Source organism: Phalaenopsis equestris, unplaced genomic scaffold, assembly GCF_001263595.1.
Source record: "Phalaenopsis equestris unplaced genomic scaffold, ASM126359v1 Scaffold214330, whole genome shotgun sequence".
NCBI classification, from domain to species: domain Eukaryota; kingdom Viridiplantae; phylum Streptophyta; class Magnoliopsida; order Asparagales; family Orchidaceae; genus Phalaenopsis; species Phalaenopsis equestris.
In genome coordinates this window covers 76,536-93,901 of record NW_018233122.1, presented here as the reverse complement: position 1 = coordinate 93,901, position 17,366 = coordinate 76,536, and the positions used below count along the sequence as shown (strand labels likewise).

The following is a 17,366-nucleotide window of genomic DNA, read 5'->3' as shown; positions in this document are numbered from 1 at the left end:
AAATGCATCGCGATGGAAGTCTCAAGAATTATAAGTGTTATATCTTCCGTGCGGTGAAGTAATGATTTAGGCGGACCTGCACGAACTTCGTGACATATAATATATTCAAGTACATTATTCCCTCTAGCCTAAACATGAACTCCCTTTATAAAATATAGCCATATATGTCAGCATTAAAACCCACAAATTTATAAATCTTATTTTCCCTCAAGCAATATAACTAAAACACAAGCCATTGATTCAAAGAAATCTGAATCTCATTTTTCACCCATGCAGTTATAATTAAGATAAAATTTTAAATCTTATAGAATAGTAAATCTCACTTCTCCTTATCTTTACCTTAATTTGTAATAAGTAGAGGCTTGATGCTCACAGATTGCAGAGCAGTAAAGTGGGAGGCTTGGGTGCCAAGCGAAGTGAAACTCTACGTTGCTGTAGAGGGATATTAGGCAGTGGAAGAAAACATAGCAGGTTTTGGTAAGCAAGCGGGTTGTATCGAGAAGGAGGAGTAAAAGTTTCTGCTGTTGTGGAGCTAGAGGAACAATTTCAATGAGTAGTTGGGTTGCAATGGCGAAGAGGGCTTTGGTGCATGAGAAAAAGGAGAGGAAAGCATCGGGAGAAGCTTTTGCTTGAAGTTGGTTGGTGGTGGTGTCACCAACGATCAGGGAGAAGTCCCGACGAGGAGTTGATGGAGGGTTAAGAAATAGTTTTCGATGGAGTAGAGATGGGGGAGAGGAAGAAAGGTGAGAGTATTTTGCGTGAGAAGCTTAGGTGAGCTGGGGCTGTGAGTAGGGGTGTAAACGAGCCGATTACTTTATATTTCGAAATAAGTGTGTTCGTGTGCGGCTCGTTTGCTTAGCGAGTCGAACACGAGTTGTTCACGAAGAAAGAGTCGTTTTGACAACCCTAATCACGTAGCCATAAGATGTTAAGGGTTGGGGCAAGATTTAAAAATTATTATTTATATTACATATCATTTGAATCTAGTTTAATAATTTTTTTTCCTATTTTCTTAATTAATACTTTTAATTGATTTGTAATTCTTTGTAGTCTTGTAGTCAATTAAATTTATTTGAGGAGAATTATGCTAGATTATTTGATAGTCAGTCTCTGCGTTTTGATGATGTCTTCCTGAAGGTGTTGAAGTGGACGGTGTTTTTCGATCTGCAGGCTGAAATTCCTGTTATCCTAGTTTGGATTCGCCTTTCGGGCTTGAAGTTCCATCTTTTTAATCATGAAATACTTTTTCGCCGGCTGCTATGTTTGACAAGCCTATTATGTTGGATGCTCCGAACTATAATCTGTTTTGACCCTCGATGGCGAGGATTTTAGTTGAGCGAGATGTCACGTTGCCACCTCCTGATGAGGTTTGGATTGGATCCGAACATAATGGCTATTGGCAGCAGGTAATTCTCGAGAAACACCCTCAATACTGTTCACATTGTCGTATGTTTGGCCATGTTTCTGTGCAGCGTTTCAATCTGAACCCAGAATTGCGCAGGAGCGGTGCAGGGCAAAATAAAAATTTTAAAATGAATAGTGAGAAGATTCATACTCCGGCTATTTCTGTGCTAGAGCTGGATGCCATATCCACTGTGCCTGTTAGGGGTGATTTACACCCTAGTGATGTTGATCCTGTAGGGCCTTCCAATTCAACGGGGTTACAAAAGAGCAATGGGTTGTTTATTTTGGATGCGGATAGGCCGAATGCCCGTGCCAATTCAGTTTGATGCCCTGTCTCTCCTCGGATCAATGAAGGACTTGCATTTCAACCGGTTAGCCCAGGTGTGGAACTGCAGGGTAATGATTTACATTTGGAGGAAGTTTCAAAGTTGCTGGAGGAGGAATGACAAGTCCAAAAAACGAGGAGGCGTAAGAAGAGAGGTAATAAGGAACTGGCTAATCTCAAGAGGGGAAGATCGGTGGAGGATTTTAACCATTATTATTCTGAGGGTGAACATGGGCGTACCCGGACTAGAGCTTTTAGAAGGGGTACTTCTATCCATGTTTAACATATTAATTTGGAACATCCGGGGAGTTGCAGATCCTTACTCCCTCAGAAAACTCAAATTAATGACATGGATTCATAAAGTTGGGATTTTTGCTATATTGGAACCTTTAGTCTTTTCACCAGATGCCCGCATACTAGGAAAATTCAAAAATTTCTCGTCATTCAGTAACTGTTCTAATAAAATATGAGATTTTTGGCGGAAGCATATTTCTGTTAATATTATGGTGGATGATGACCAATTTATGCATGGTTACTTTCAATTGGAGGAATTCTCGGGTTGGCTAACATTTGTTTATGCGGACACTTCCAATCATGCTCGATTCAACCTATGGAACAAAATACGACATATGGGGACTTACATCAATGACCGATGGATGATGGGGGGAGATTTCAATATGATCTTGCACCAATCGGAGAGATTGGGAGGTCGTAGAGTCATTTCCTCCTTGATTGAGCAGTTCGGTGAGGCTTTGTTTGAAGCTAAGCTGACTGATTTGGGGTTTGTTGGCTCTAAATTTACTTGGAGGAGGGGAAAAACTTTTCGAAGGTTGGATAAATGTTTTGGAAATCAGAGTTGGATTTCTGATTTTGGCTTTTCACAGGTTCAGCATCTTTGCAGTTTGGGGTCGGGCCATAATCCGTTACTCTTATCCTTTGATTTTTTTTGAAAAGGTATCTAAGTATCATTTAGATATTTGAATGTTTGGGCTAAACATGAGAGTTTCATGAATTTGGTTGCTTCAAATTGGCGGTGTGCTGAGGTTGGGAACGCTTGGTATAGGCTGTCAAAGCTTCATAAGAGTGTGGCTAATGCATTCAGAACCTGGAATTGGGAGGTGTTTGGAGATGTCAACGAGAGGGTAATTAAGGCCGAGCGCAGAGTTAATTTGTTACAGAAGGTGGATGAGATCACTGATGATATGATTCCTCAAATTCAAGAGGCCCACAAAGATCTGCGGGAAGCCTCCTGTATGGAAGAGGAGTTTCTGCAACAAAAAGTAGGAGAAATGCTGACATGAATACAAAGTTTTTCCATGCGTGTATCAAACAACGTAGAGCACAGAACACTATTGTTCGCATTAAAAATGATATTGGAGAATGGGTCACGGGAGAACATGAGATAGGTGAGAGCGTTGTGAATTATTTTACAAATCTTTAAGGCTCATGACACTATTGGCAACTTAGAGACACATTTGTTTAATGATATACATCAATTTACGGGAGAATTAGATCTCTGCGGCATTCCCAATGAGGAGGAGATTCTTAAGGCGTTTGTTGATGTCAATGCTAATAAAGCCCCGGGTTCTGATGGATTCACTTCGGATTTCTATATTAAATGTTGGAGCATTGTTAAGAGTGATGTAGTAGCGGCGATTCAAAGTTTTTTTGAGGGGGAACCCTTGGCAAATATTTCTCATCTGCTACTATTATTTTTATCCCCAAATCTACTAAAAAAATAGCTTGGGATCATTTTTGCCCAATATCTCTTACTTCTGTTATGTCTAAGGTGATTTGTAAAATACTGGTGAAACGTATACAACCTCATCTGCAACATTTGATTACTCCAAATCAATCAGTATTACTGACAATATTATGTTGGCACAAGAGCTTGTTTATAACCTGAATAAGAAATGTAGAGGTGGAAATCTTATCACTAAACTGAATATTCGCAAAGCTTATGATTCTTTAAGCTGGGATTTCACTCTCAAGGTGCTTATGGAGAGAGGGTTCTCTTCCTCCTTTTGCAAACTTATTCACACTTGGTTTCTATCTAATCACTATAGCATCCTTGTCAATGACAACGTTCATGGTTTCTTTACTGCTGGACGGGGGATAAAACAAGGGGACCCGTTGTCCCCTGTCATCTTCATATTAGCTTTTGATTACTTCTCCCGTTTACTTAACGATGTTTTTACTAGAAATCCGTCTCTTCATTATGCTCATAGATCCAAAGTTTCGGTTTCTCACATTGCTTACACCATTGCTTACACTGATGATATCACTGATGATATTATATTATTCTCCAATGCTTCTAAGAAAGCAGTGAGGGTCATTTATCAGGTTCTGGAGGATTTTCAGCTGGTTTCGGATCTTCAGTTTAATGCTTCCAAATGCCATATCTATTTGGGTAATTTGGTTAAGAGGAACAATATGGATTGGGTGGCCAACTTCACTGGCTTTTCAATCTCTACTCTCCCTCTTAAATATCTTGGTGTCAATCTTATTAAGGGAAGGGGGAAACAAATTCAATTTGATGAGGTCGTGGATAAGGTACGTAATCATATCCTAGATTGGAAGAATAATTTCTTGTCGTTTTGGGGTAGTATTATTGTTTTGCGAAGCATTTTGCAAAGCTTGCCTCTATATGTGTTACAAGTTTGTTATATTAAGAAAAGCTAGCAATGAATGCTTAAACGATGTTTCAACAAATTTTTATGGTCGGGAGGTTACTCTGGCCGAAGATGGTTATCCTGGGAGAAGGTTTGCAAATCTTCATTTGCTGGTGGGTTAGGTTTCAAACAACTCCATCATAAATTATTTTAAGCTGTGGCTCAATTTTCGTAGAGGCGACTCTTTATGGGCTTCGTTTATGTTAAATAAATATTGTCAAAACTGCAGTCCATCTTTGGTTTCCTGGCGGACGGGGGTCTCTCGGGTTTGGAAATTTCTTTTATAGGTCCGGGAATGGGCTAAGTCCCTCATTGTATGGGATTTGGGCCATGGTGATATTTCCTTTTGGCATGATTCTGGGCCCCTGTGCCTCTTATTTTGACCGATATTTCTTTTAACAATCTCGTTGTCGTTGATACTTGGGAGCAGGAAGATTGGAACATTCCCCTTCTTAAGCAATTGGTTGGAGAGGAGGATGCTAAGCTTATTGCCACTATTCCTATAGAGATACGAAAGAAAGATACTCCAATGATTAAAAATAAATCTTTCACAGGGTCCATTTCAAAAAATATTTATCATCAAATTTATTTCTTTGATGACCTCAAATGAGGAAAAAATATCTGGAGTCCTGCGCTGACTCACTCTATGCCATTTCTGGCTTGGCGTATTTTCTATCAAGTCATTTCCTGTGATGATATTTTGAAATTGAAAGGGTTAAGAATTGCTTCTAGATGTTCGTTATACTTGATGGCGGAAGAGTCTATTTAGCACCTCTTATCTATCCATTCATAGTTTGTTGGTTCATATGTCTGGCTCGTAATACTAGAAAACACGAAGGTGGGAGTGTTAAGGGGGAGAATGTGATTTCCAATATCATTGCTTATATACACAAAATCCATAAAATGTCCCCGGTGAAGGGCAACTTCTTTGCGGGTATACCTTATTTTGATGCCTTGGGATCTTCCTCTTCTCTTGGGGACAGGTATACATAACTCCCTCTTTTGGTGTGATGACAACCTCCCTCTAGAGGATGGGTGAAATTTAACACGGATGGGAGTTGGAAAATTGATAAAGCTGGTATTGGTGGTATTGCTAGGGATGATGGTGGTAAATGTTTTATATTCTTCTCATCCCCTTCGGTGCTTCATCTCCTATGGAATCTGAGGTTCAGGCGGCTTTCATGGCTGTCTCGATTGCTATCTTGTTGGGATGACATCAAATCTTGATTGAATCTGATTGCAGGGTTTAGTAGACATTTTTAATGAAAAACAGAGAAGTGTCGTGGGAAATCTTATATTATATTAAGCGAATCAAGTGCATCTCCTCTGCCATTTCAATTCGTTGGATCTTCATTCATAGAGAGGGTAATAGCTCGACAAATTGGCTTGCCATTGCTGGGGCTACTGGCAGCGATATCATGGTGGGGACTACTCCACCTACAGCTTTGCGTACCCTGCTAATTGGGGACTTGCTAGATAGTCCGTTTGTTTGGGCTTAAGGATTGGCCATCGTGCACGGTTTTTAGTGATGTGGTTTTAATTTTTGCGTTATTGGCCATAGCAGATTTTGGCCTCTTTAAACTTTTTTTTTTCTTGTGTCGAGATATTTGTTTGGGCTGCTATATTTCTACTAAAAACGCCTACCTTCGCCACCCAATACTTTGGTTCTGGATGCCTAGTTCTCTTGTGCCAGGAAGGTATTTTATTTCCTTTGCTTTGTAGATTTGGTTAAGGGTTTTTGCAGGTTTCAACTTTTGGGGGGCTGGTTTTGTTGTCCCGGATGCGTATTGCTTCAGACTCTCGGCGCAGATCATTGAGATAGAGAGACGCTCTCTTTTGGGGTGCATGCGTAATTCGTGAATTTTTGGTCTTGGAATTTTTGCTTTTTGCTCTCTGAGGTGTAGATTGTTTTGGGGTATACTTTCTTTTATTGCCGATTGGTATACTCTTTTTCTTTTTTTTTTGGGTGAGTTGTACTGTGATAGAGGACCCTCCATGGGTACCTCCCTGTGGGTGCGAATTGTAGTTATTTTTCTTTTTTAGCTCGGGGGATCCTCTCCTAACCTTCATTTTGTACTCGTTTTTATAATTAACACGTTGAGAGCCGAAAAACGCTCTTTCCCAAAAATATATATATGTGTAGTAATTCGAGCCAAAACGAGCCGAACACAAACAAACAATTCTTTGTTCGTGTTCGGCTCGTTAACTTACCGAAAGAGCAGAACACGAGCTGTTCGAGAACAACGAGCCGTTTTGTCAGCCCTAGCTGCCAGCGAGAGAGAAAGCACGCGAGAGGAGTTAGGGTATGCATATCTTTTCTGTCGTGAGATGAGGGAGCTGTGGGAAGGAAGGAGAGGTAGCAAGACGGTTTGGCTGGAGGTGGCCGCCAGAGAAGAGTTCGCTGGAGGGAGGAGCAGTAGGAAGAGGGGAGTTCAAAGCGGATAGAGTCGAGGGCTTCGGGTTGCTGCGTATGCGGGTAAGAGAGAGTGGTAAGGTATCTTTTAATTGATTTTTATTTTTATAAAATACAAATAAAAAATAAGTGGAATCATTTGGTTGGGCAAAGTAGGCGGGAGAGGCATGGACAACATAGGGATAGGCGGTGGCTTGCAGGAAAAGTAAAGGAAGGTTTTAACAAAAAATTATTTTATTTTAATTTAAACGTCTTGATTTACGTGTAGATTATTCAAGCACAAAGACCCATCAAGATAGGTGTCCCTTCTAGGTAAATTGTACGTCTCAGACGCAATGACGCAGTCAGTATGGTGATCGGAGACCGTTTGAGCAATTTTTCGGGACTGTCGAGATAAATTGAGTCTAAATTACATATGTAGTGCTGTCAGCCTTTCGTTTTTACCGCGCTTGCTCTTTTCGATCACATAATACATCCCCTTGGAAAATTTTCATATTCCAGACACGCTGATGAAATTCGTTTTGTGATCGGAGCCTGTTTGAGCAACTTCGACGATAATCAAAATGTTTCAGGTTCAAACTAAGCACTTCATGCGACAATGTGTCTATTTCACCGTGCTTGTTTTATTCGAATATAAAAGACCCCTCTTTCGGTAAGTTTGATGTTTTTGAATGCAATGGAGGAGTCAAGCCCAATCTACTCGTCTTGTGAAATATATATGAGGCACTTAATCTTGTAAAATGGTTTCACAATTTCCTTTGACTGATAACCTTTGTAGAAAGCAAACTTTTGGAGAAAAAAAACTTCAGTTTATTATTCACATGTAGGGTGCGTATATATAGAGAAACCAATCCCTTCTAATTTACAAACTTACCAAAAATATTTACTCTAAATTAAGAAAGGAGATAATATTGAAATAAAAAAATAAAGAAGCATAAAATAGGAAGTGAATTAAACTAAGTAAAATGTTTCCAAAAATATCCCATTCAAATCATTTCATGATTTTGTGAAGGAGCCAACCGACCCACCATGGAGAGGAGCTGAACTTCTCAATTTTTCACACTCCCCCTCGAGCTGGGTCGTAGATGTTGTAAAGACCAAGTTTGGCATTGTACTCTAAGAAGGCCCTTAAAGGAGGAGCTTTGATGAAGACCTCAGCATCTTTTTGGTGTGTTAGGATATAGCTTAGCTATATAATTCCACCATTAACCTTTTCATAAATAGATTACCTATCAATTTTATTATGTTTGGTCCTGTCATGATGCACTAGATTCTTGGCAATAATGATGATAAGCTTGAATATCACAAAACATCTGTACAAACCTATTGAAGATGCATCGCACCCCAATTCCTTTAATAACTTCTGAGTCCAGATTCCTTCACAAATTTTTATGGCAAATACCATATACTCTGATTCAACACTGCTTCTGGAAACAACATCATGCCTCTTACTTCTTTATATATCATTATTTTCTCTTACAAGGAGCAATAATCTGTGATGAACCTTCTGGTTATGAGTTTTTCAACTCAACTTACATAAATGTAGGCTTCTACCCCTATGTTTTTTGTTTTCTCAAAAGTTAATCCATAATCAGTAGCTTTATTGAGAAACCTCATAATCCTATACACCATCTCTAAATGCCCTATTATTCATGTTTTGGCTAACAATGCTGACAAATTATGCACTATATGGCGTCATATGTGATAGGTAGATGAGTTTTCTTGTCAATCTTTGACAAATTCTCTTATCTACAAATACACTTTCTTCTCTCCTATTAAATTCTTGTTTTGATCCATTTGAGTATCAATAGGCTTGCATACAATCATCCCTGTCTTCTTTAATAGATCTAGGATCTATTTCCTCTGTGATATAATGATGTCTGTCTTGGACCTTGCCACCTCCATACCTCGAGAAAACCTTTTAAACTCAGTGACAAACACTGCTTTGGTCTTGAAAATCTCCCTTTCATTATCAGAATAAGAATCATATCATCCGTATATAATATCTGTTCAACATTCTTACCTCCTGGATTGTGTTTTATGAACAAAGTATGACCAACTTGACTTTGAGAATATCCATCAAATCTCACAATTTTAGCAAAAAATTCAAACCACACTCTCGGTGATGTTTAAGCTCATAGAGAGATTTTCTATGTTTGCATACTAGGTGCTTTTTGGAATTATTCTCAAGTTCTGATAGTATCTTCATATACATTTATTCCGGATCCCGGTTCAAGAAGACATTTTTTATGTTAACTTGTTGCAATCCCCATTCTTTGTTAACTTTTATTGAAATGAGAATTTTGATAGTATTTAGTTTGACAACAGGTGTGAATGTAAGGTCTCCTGATAGCCAATCCCATAGGCTTGAGTGAAATTTTTTTCAACAAGTCTAGTTTTGAACCTCTGAATACCCCCATCATCTTTGTATTTGATGTTAAACAACTATTTTCGTCCAACTAATTTATCGTGATGGAGTTTAGTAAGATTTTTTGTGCCATGATGCTGCGGTGTTGAATCTCATCTTCAACTGCTTTCCTCCATTCTAAATTTCCAAGAGCTTAATGAATGGATTTAGGAATCTGTACACTGTCAAAGTTAGAAACAAAAATTTTGTAGCATGAGAATATCTTCTCTTGAATTTGATATCTAATATGCTTTTCTTTGTCACAAACATCAGAATATGAAGGGAATAACTCATGAGTACTAGACTCCTCTTGACCAGACATTTCATGTGAATGCAGACTTGGGTTTTGTTATTTATAAAAATTCATAACTATATATATCATCTTTTGGATTAAAAAAATTGAAATATGTATTGAAGAAAATTTACTAATTTTTTCTTAAATTATCTTCTTTATTTCAATTAACAAATATTATTTAGAGTGAAACATTGGAAACCATCCATTCAACCATATAATTAACAATTTTTTTTCAAAGAAATATTAAAGTATTTTCTAAAAGTCGTAGGAGAGAGATTATTGGAACTCAAATGGCAACCTTCCTCTTAAAAAAGAGACAATAGTGATGTCCATGAGATTGTTTCTGAGAAATTGCAAAAAAAATAATGAAATACACTTCTTAGATATGTTAATTTGGTCATATAATCAAAATAATGAGATAAATTGTATCACTTGGATAAAACTGAAGATCTTTACGCGAGAAAAAAAATCAAAACTCCTTTGTTACGACTAATAATGACAGAGAGCAGGAGCAATTAATATTTGGATCTTCCTAATATGCTGCTTAATAGGTTATAAATCCTTCCTACCAATGTTTCTTTTATTACTGTTGTACTATCATTCATGTCTAAAATAATCAAGTAATTTAAAAAATTTAAATATGCAAAGTGCTAAAAAGAATGAAGATTTACGTAGGTATCACACACTACCTATGTTCCTATGTATTTACAGATATAACTCAGAAATTTTAGTTTTTACATTTATAGCACTTTACATGTGCATGAAAATGTGTATTTCACGTTTAAAAGGTGATAATAGTGATAGTTTTGATGTGATATGAAAATTTTTAGTGTAATAAATGTAAAAATCAATGTTTTGATGCTTGATATAATAGTATTATTTTTGATGTGATATGAAAAATTATTTTGTCTTAGCATCGTTTGGAAACACCTAAGCATTATGAACTGTGCTTCCAAATATTCAGAAGGAATTTATTTCATACCATCAAAGAAGAAATTCAGACAAAAAAGAAATTCATTTTATACCATCAAGGAGATTACTTAATGACATAGTCAGTTTTCTAGTAAATTTGAATTTTTTTGGGGTCATTGACAAATGAATCTCATTCTTCATTTTGGTCCAGGATGGATGTAAGACCTCTAAATGTTCGATGGAGTGAAATCTGTGATTTTGATAGAAGACTGTCTCCGCAGCAGAAAGCCTCCAATACAAATAACTCGTCAGATCATCCCGTCACTCATGAATACAGGTTGTGGAGCGGCTTCAATGATGCTAGAGAAATGGCGAGTGGAAGTAGGGAAGTAAAAGAGGATATTTTAGTTTTGGAAAGTGATATGTCATGCCGCCAGACAGTCACAAATGATACTGGATTGGATGTTTTGAGGAGCAACAATGAGTTTAAATTTGATAAAACATCTGATGTTGATTTTAACTGTAATATTAAGCGGGGAAAAGATTGGGTGGAACTTATGAAGAGCAATCCAGCCAAAAGATCTTCAAGATCCCCTAAAGATTTCTCTTTTTCATGGCATCCTGTTAGACAAGATACTCAGTGTGTTGACATAGACATAGGTTCAAAAGGTGAAGATAAATTGAAGGAGAAAGCTCAAGAAACGAAGGATTGGAAAAGTAAAACCTGGAGAGAAAGGGGTAAAGATAAAAATGACAATAGAAGCAACATGCAGGGTGCCAACAATTGCGTAAAGAGACTGATAGAAGAAAGATACGTGGATATGTGGAAAGACAATGAAGAGAAAGAGAAGAATGCTGTTAAAAAGGAGGTAGCCGATATGGCCGGCATGGAGTGTCTTCCATATGGGAGGCACATTGATGGACAGGAAGCCCTACCTTTAGAACCAAGGAAGCCAAAGGATGGCTCTATAAAAGGCTTTGATGGTGAGTTTAAGCGAAGGAAACAACAAAATAATTTACAATTTGATGTTGAGATGCGAGAAATATGTGATAGTTCTGGCAAAGAAGATGAAGATGGATCTGATGGAATTGGAGCTACAGAAAATTCCTGTTCTTTAATTACCGAATATGCTATTTTTCACATCATTATCGTTCTTGCTCATATACACATAAGGGGGTTATCTTTTCTATTCACTGTTTATAATGTTTAGAGGAAGTTCTGTTGTTAGGTAGAATGTTGGCTGGTTAACCAAGGCCCGGGCCATTGGTGTTCCTTTTCTTTTGTTCTTCCTTTTATCTTTTGTTGGTTTTTTGATAAATTTTTGGAAGATTGAAGAGACATACCTGATACCACTCAATTCCTATGTATTTCTATATCTAACACCTAAACTTCAATTTTTACATATATGCAACCTTACCTACGCATGAAAAGATGTATTTCACTTTTTTTCAAAGTTATTAGTGGTATCTTTTGATGTGATACGAAAAATTTGGGTTGTATTAATGTAAAAAATTAAAGTTTAGATATTAGATAATTAAAGTTTAGATATTAGATATTAGATATGTAAATACATATGAATTAAGCGGTATGTATGTAAATACTCCTAAATTTTTTCATAGAAGAACTGAGATATTATTGCCAGCCGGTTAGCTTCTATCAATATACTTTAAAAGTTCGATGATTTCAGCTGTTTGTCACACTTACATAAATATGTTTAACTTGAAAAGAAGTCTTCGCTAAAGGTGTGGATTGGTTGTTCTGCAAGTGTTTTGTTTGTTGTTTTGTAAGTATTAAGGAGATGCATATGCAATATAACATTTTTCCTCGCACTTCACTGCACAAATCTACGTTATTAAATGCCATTTATTCTGAAAAGCAAAACGGGACGAGCAATACCATATCCATATACTTTTTGCTTTGGAAAAAAATCCAGCTTCCCATTGTCAAGACACATAAGCAAGTGCTGTTTCAGGAAGCGCAATATTTAATAGTTCGAAGTTTTACATACATACCACTCAATTCTTATGTATTTACATATCTAATATCAAAACTTTAATTTTTAAATACATGCCACCTTACCTATGCATGAAAAGATGAATTTCAACTTTTACAAGTTAAAATTCTAATGTTTTTTATGTAATATGAAAGATTTTGGTGGTATGAGTGTAAATGGTAAAATTTTTGTGTTAGGTATGTTTATACATAGGAAGTGGGTGGTTGTGGTATGTATGTAAATGATGCGGGGCATGAGAGCTGAACCGTTCAACAGGAGGCTGGCTTCTCGCTCTTTTCATAGGGTCGGAATTATTCTCCCTCTCCTATTTTTGTTTCCCACCTATTGTATCTCTATTTATATGCGCGTTTTCTGAATTAGGTCATTGTTTTTGTGAGTTTATTTCAGATTTCTTTCCGGGACGGCAGTCAGCATCCTATTTTCGTTTCCTACCTATTGCATCACTATTTATATGCGAGTTTTTTGAACCAGGTCATTGTTTTTGTGAGTTTATTGCAGAATTCTTTTTGGGACAGCTGTCAGCATTCTCTCTTCCCTTCTAGGGCTGTATCATAGGACGAGCCACCCCACCAATCCTTCCCACTTCACCCGCACTCCACAACCGGAGGCTGCTGCTCAGCCGCAGCCTTCCTATTTCCTGTAACTCCTTGCTGCTATTTCCATCTCGCCCATAAGCTGACCGTGGTTTCCTCCTCTTCACTTGGCCTGTTGTGCTGCTAACACCCTCAGCCCCCTAACCTGCACCCTTCCTCCCATAATTACCAACAGCATCCACCCTGGTGGTGCCCTCCAACCCTCTCAAAATTGACGTCCACTCCTCCAACCATAGCAGCCAGCCCCCTGAACCCCTTCTACCTGTTTTCCCGTGCTACCACAAATTCTTTCTATCCCTCCCTTGCCCTCACAACCACCTCCACTCCGACTCCTACCAGCAGCCAGCCACCAGCCGCGTCGTCGCCTTAGGCTGTCTTTTTATATTTGTTACTCTTTGTTTTCATGTTTGAAAAAATCGTCATTGTAATGTTTCAATTTTTGTTTTGGTTTGGGTTAACTCTTGTATCAGTAAATGACCCTTAAATAGTTTTTGAAGAGGATGAAATAAGAAACATAAAAAGTGAAAAAAAAAGTAATGCTATCCTTTCCTTTGCACTTCTAGATACTGATTCTGATGAAGGTTGTTTTTCTTCTTTTCTTTGTTCTCTTTTGTGATTGTCAGGTAAAGCAGCAGTAGCTACTATTGTTTATGAACCAGGCGGGTCTAAGTTAGAGCTTTATAGATTGTGGAAAGAATTCAAATCTTCTTTGGGAAATAAGAGCGGAGATATTAAATCAGATGGGCCCATTTTGGATATTAGAGTACAACCACAACACATTAGCTCTACTAACCGGCAGGTAAGTAGGGATTTTCCTGAATGATTATATTTTTTTAATGCTACATTTACATACATACCACCGTTAGCTGTGTTTTTTTTAAAAGAATGATTTTTTATAAATATGAAAATTGTTTTAATATAAATATGTGATTTTTTTTATTTGAAAGTAATATTTTAATTTTGAAAATAGATGAGACTAAACGAGTCTCACATATTGAATAGTTTGGATGACTGAACGCGATTCGACATATAATACACTATCCTGAAGGGTAAGTATTTCACATGACAGTAGACTCAACCACCTAAACTAAAGAGTTTGTGACATTCGTTTAGTCTGCAAAACCTTTTATGTATGACCGACAAGTTTACCTATCTAATATAAGAATTAGATATAGTTTATTTTACCCGAGTTCCAAGTTTCCTATAGAGGAAGCTTCTATAGTTAATTACATCTTAAATGACCAGGGTCACTTAAAAAAATTCTCCATTAAGATCAGTGGTTCTGCCTTAAATATTTCAAAGTTTAGGTTTTCAAGATTGGTCACGGGAAAATCAAATGGGAGTGGTTTAAACAGGAACAGTTATTTTAAGGAATCCGAAGGAATGAAGAGTAGGAGATATCACAGATCCAGGGGAAATTCTGGTGATTTCCCAGCTATCCTATTGTCTGGCTTTATGTCTTTGAAATAATGTTATTCAATGTTTAATCCTGTAATTTCTTTCAGAATTTAAATTTCTTTGTAATTTCTTTCAGAATTTAGGACTTACATTCGCACGATATCTGATCGTGCAAATGACCTAGAAAGATATGGAGGATTTACAACGTACTGTTTGGTAACCTCAAAATCTTAAAAGTGTTAGGTCTTATAATTGCACAACAGAGTTGTGCAAAAGTTCTAAAGATAAGGTGAGGTTTACGTTGTGTTAAACAAACTATCCCGAAATCCTGACTTGTTATTTAATCTAAGGAAAATGCTTAGTTGACGTGAACTTGTTTTGATGTTGCAGATCCATCTCAAAGTTGCTCTTTTGTGTGTCATCGTCATGCTGCCTACGGTGTTCGCTCTAAGCTCCTCGTCGTAGTATCTTCAGATTCAATGTTAATTTTAAGGGTACATGCAATTGTTTAGTCAACGATCTGCTGCCGGACACCTCCTATGAAACCGACTACTGACCCTATAGTCTAAGGTATAGTGTATAAAAAAAACAGTAGCAGATATAAGTATAGTGACATAATTTAAGAAATGAGCTAGCATGCATTGTATCAACAAAAAAAATACAACTTGGAAAACTCAAGAAAGAGTGGCAAATGACCCACGACAAAAGAAAACTCGAGAAAATCGACAAATGACTCACGACGGAAATCTCGAAGCAAAAAAAAAAACAACAAATGGTAACCCAAAGAAAGTCACCGAAAATTCGGGAAGATCCCGGAAAAAGACCTCGAGTGTTTTACCAAAAGTTCTAATAAAATCACACAAAAAATCCGAAGAGAGAAAATCGTAAGCACTCGGGTTAGGGCTAGGCTCAGATATTATATATTTATACTCGAGGGACGTCGAAAGCTACTATCGTTACCCGGATGTATAGAGTCCGCCACTCAACTAGAAAGGGTGTCCTACTAAACATAACTTAGGAGAGTGTTTAGCCCGGTACTGGTAATCAACAAGTGGACAACCAAGTTACAATACATTTAAAATTTAGATTTTAGCATGCACATGAATTTCAGTCATACAAAAGAAAGTTGTATCAATTTTGTAGTAAAAATATTTTTATAAATATTGTATCTGTTCTTATCGTGTCGGTTCTTATCAGTTTTGAAAATTATAATTGTCCACGAGTCGATCATGTCGTCGGACGTAGGACCGCGAACAACCTAAGAAGGTATGGGTCCCCCGCTAGTCTTGTGTCGATGAATGATACTATCGTCCTACAGTTCACCAGGTCCTCAGATTTGGTTCTGATGTCGTAGGATGGAATATCATTCTTCTCTACCATCAGTGTGCCTTTGTCATCATCACCCTAAGCCCCAAAACAAAACCAACCTACTTGCGACTTTGCTTGATGGTTTCATATATAACAAAATACTATATATGCACACTTATGTATCAGACATAAGCACCGAAAACCTAAACCAAGAAGCAAGACACAAAAGAGTAAAAATGGGGGGTGAGAGAGAGGAAAGAACAATCCATTCGAAAGGTTGAAAAGGTGAAGGGTGAATTGACCCTCAAAACTGCATTTAAAACAACCTTTGAAAAGACCCAAAACAAAAAATGCGGCCCAACAATCCTTGAATTAACCCAAAAAAGGGCATCATCTCCTCCAATTCCGCAAACGGATCAACCAGAACAATATTCTTTCCTATCTATATTTCGAGCAAGTCAAAGCGGCAAAGAGACCGAACCTATGCAGTGACCACAATCATAGCCCACAAATGTAGCCCAAAAGCCCTCGAATCCGTAGCTGAAAGACTACAAAATAATTTCAAAAAGAGCAATCCAAATATCACCTGTTAAAACTAACCAATGCAGCCTCGGTACCACCAAACCATCGATTTTGTATTTAGAAGTAACCACCAAAAGAATGTTTAAAGCCTCAACTCCAACTTTCAACTTATATGTCATTTTAATATTCCATATAGAATTTCCAACAATTTTATATATAGCTTACACCCTTGCATGAAACTATGAACAAACTCTTCAAATGCCCGTAGAGTTTAAGATTTTCAAGCACATCAAAATTCACAATATTTCATAGGCTTCCAACGAAAGCTTCCCGAAAACCACCAAAGTCATAGAAATTTTGGGAAAGAAAGTTGAAATTCAGGTGTTATAAATGTGAACATATAAGAATTAGGTGGTATATATGTAAGTGCTGCAATAATCTCAAGGACAAGTGGCATGCATGTAAAGATTGAAGTTTAGGTGCTAGATATGTAAATACTAAAGAATGGGGTGGCATACATGTAAATCTGTCCCAAAATGTCTCCATAAACCGCAACTAAATATGCAGTCCAAACCGCCACTAAAACATGCCAAAATGACAGCCCAAACATCACTGAAACGGAGCAAAAAAGCAGTCCCACAACTTCATTAAAACGTGCCAAAATGACAGCCAAACGTCGCCGAAACGAGGCAAAAACTGTAGCCCCAAAACTTCATTAAAACGTGCCAAAATGACAGCCTAAACGTTGCCGAAAACGGAGAAAAAAAAGAAAAAAAACTGCAGCCCCAAAACAGGCTAAAATAGTCCCAACATCGCAGTCCCAAATGAAAAACAAAAGATTCGCAAAACCCAGCAATAAAGGGACCCAACTTAGCAATGGGCCAAAATCAAGCCACCATAAAGCAAATTCCTCAAAGCTTTGAAACCCAAAATTTGCACCCATCATATATTCCGAACAAGGGTAACAATAATGGAGAACTCAAAAATCAAGTCCCAAATCAACCTTTCATTCAACATGTGATTCGAATAAGGGAATAAAAGAACAAGACAACCAAAATAATTCTTCAACATAAAGATTTCTACCAGCATGCATTTCAAACAA

General features: G+C 37.4%; 1 protein-coding gene across 2 annotated transcripts in view; it reads left to right on the top strand.

Annotated features, from left to right (window-relative positions):
* The window catches only part of LOC110037049, a 50,500-nt gene that overhangs the window by 5,690 nt on the left and 27,444 nt on the right, over window positions 1–17,366 (top strand). For both annotated transcript variants that reach the window (XM_020741612.1, XM_020741611.1), the window contains 2 exons: window positions 10,640–11,412; window positions 13,660–13,835. In XM_020741612.1, coding sequence (XP_020597271.1) covers window positions 10,641–11,412; window positions 13,660–13,835 — 948 coding nt within the window. In that variant the 5' untranslated portion in view covers window position 10,640. The remainder of the gene's footprint in view (window positions 1–10,639; window positions 11,413–13,659; window positions 13,836–17,366) is intronic.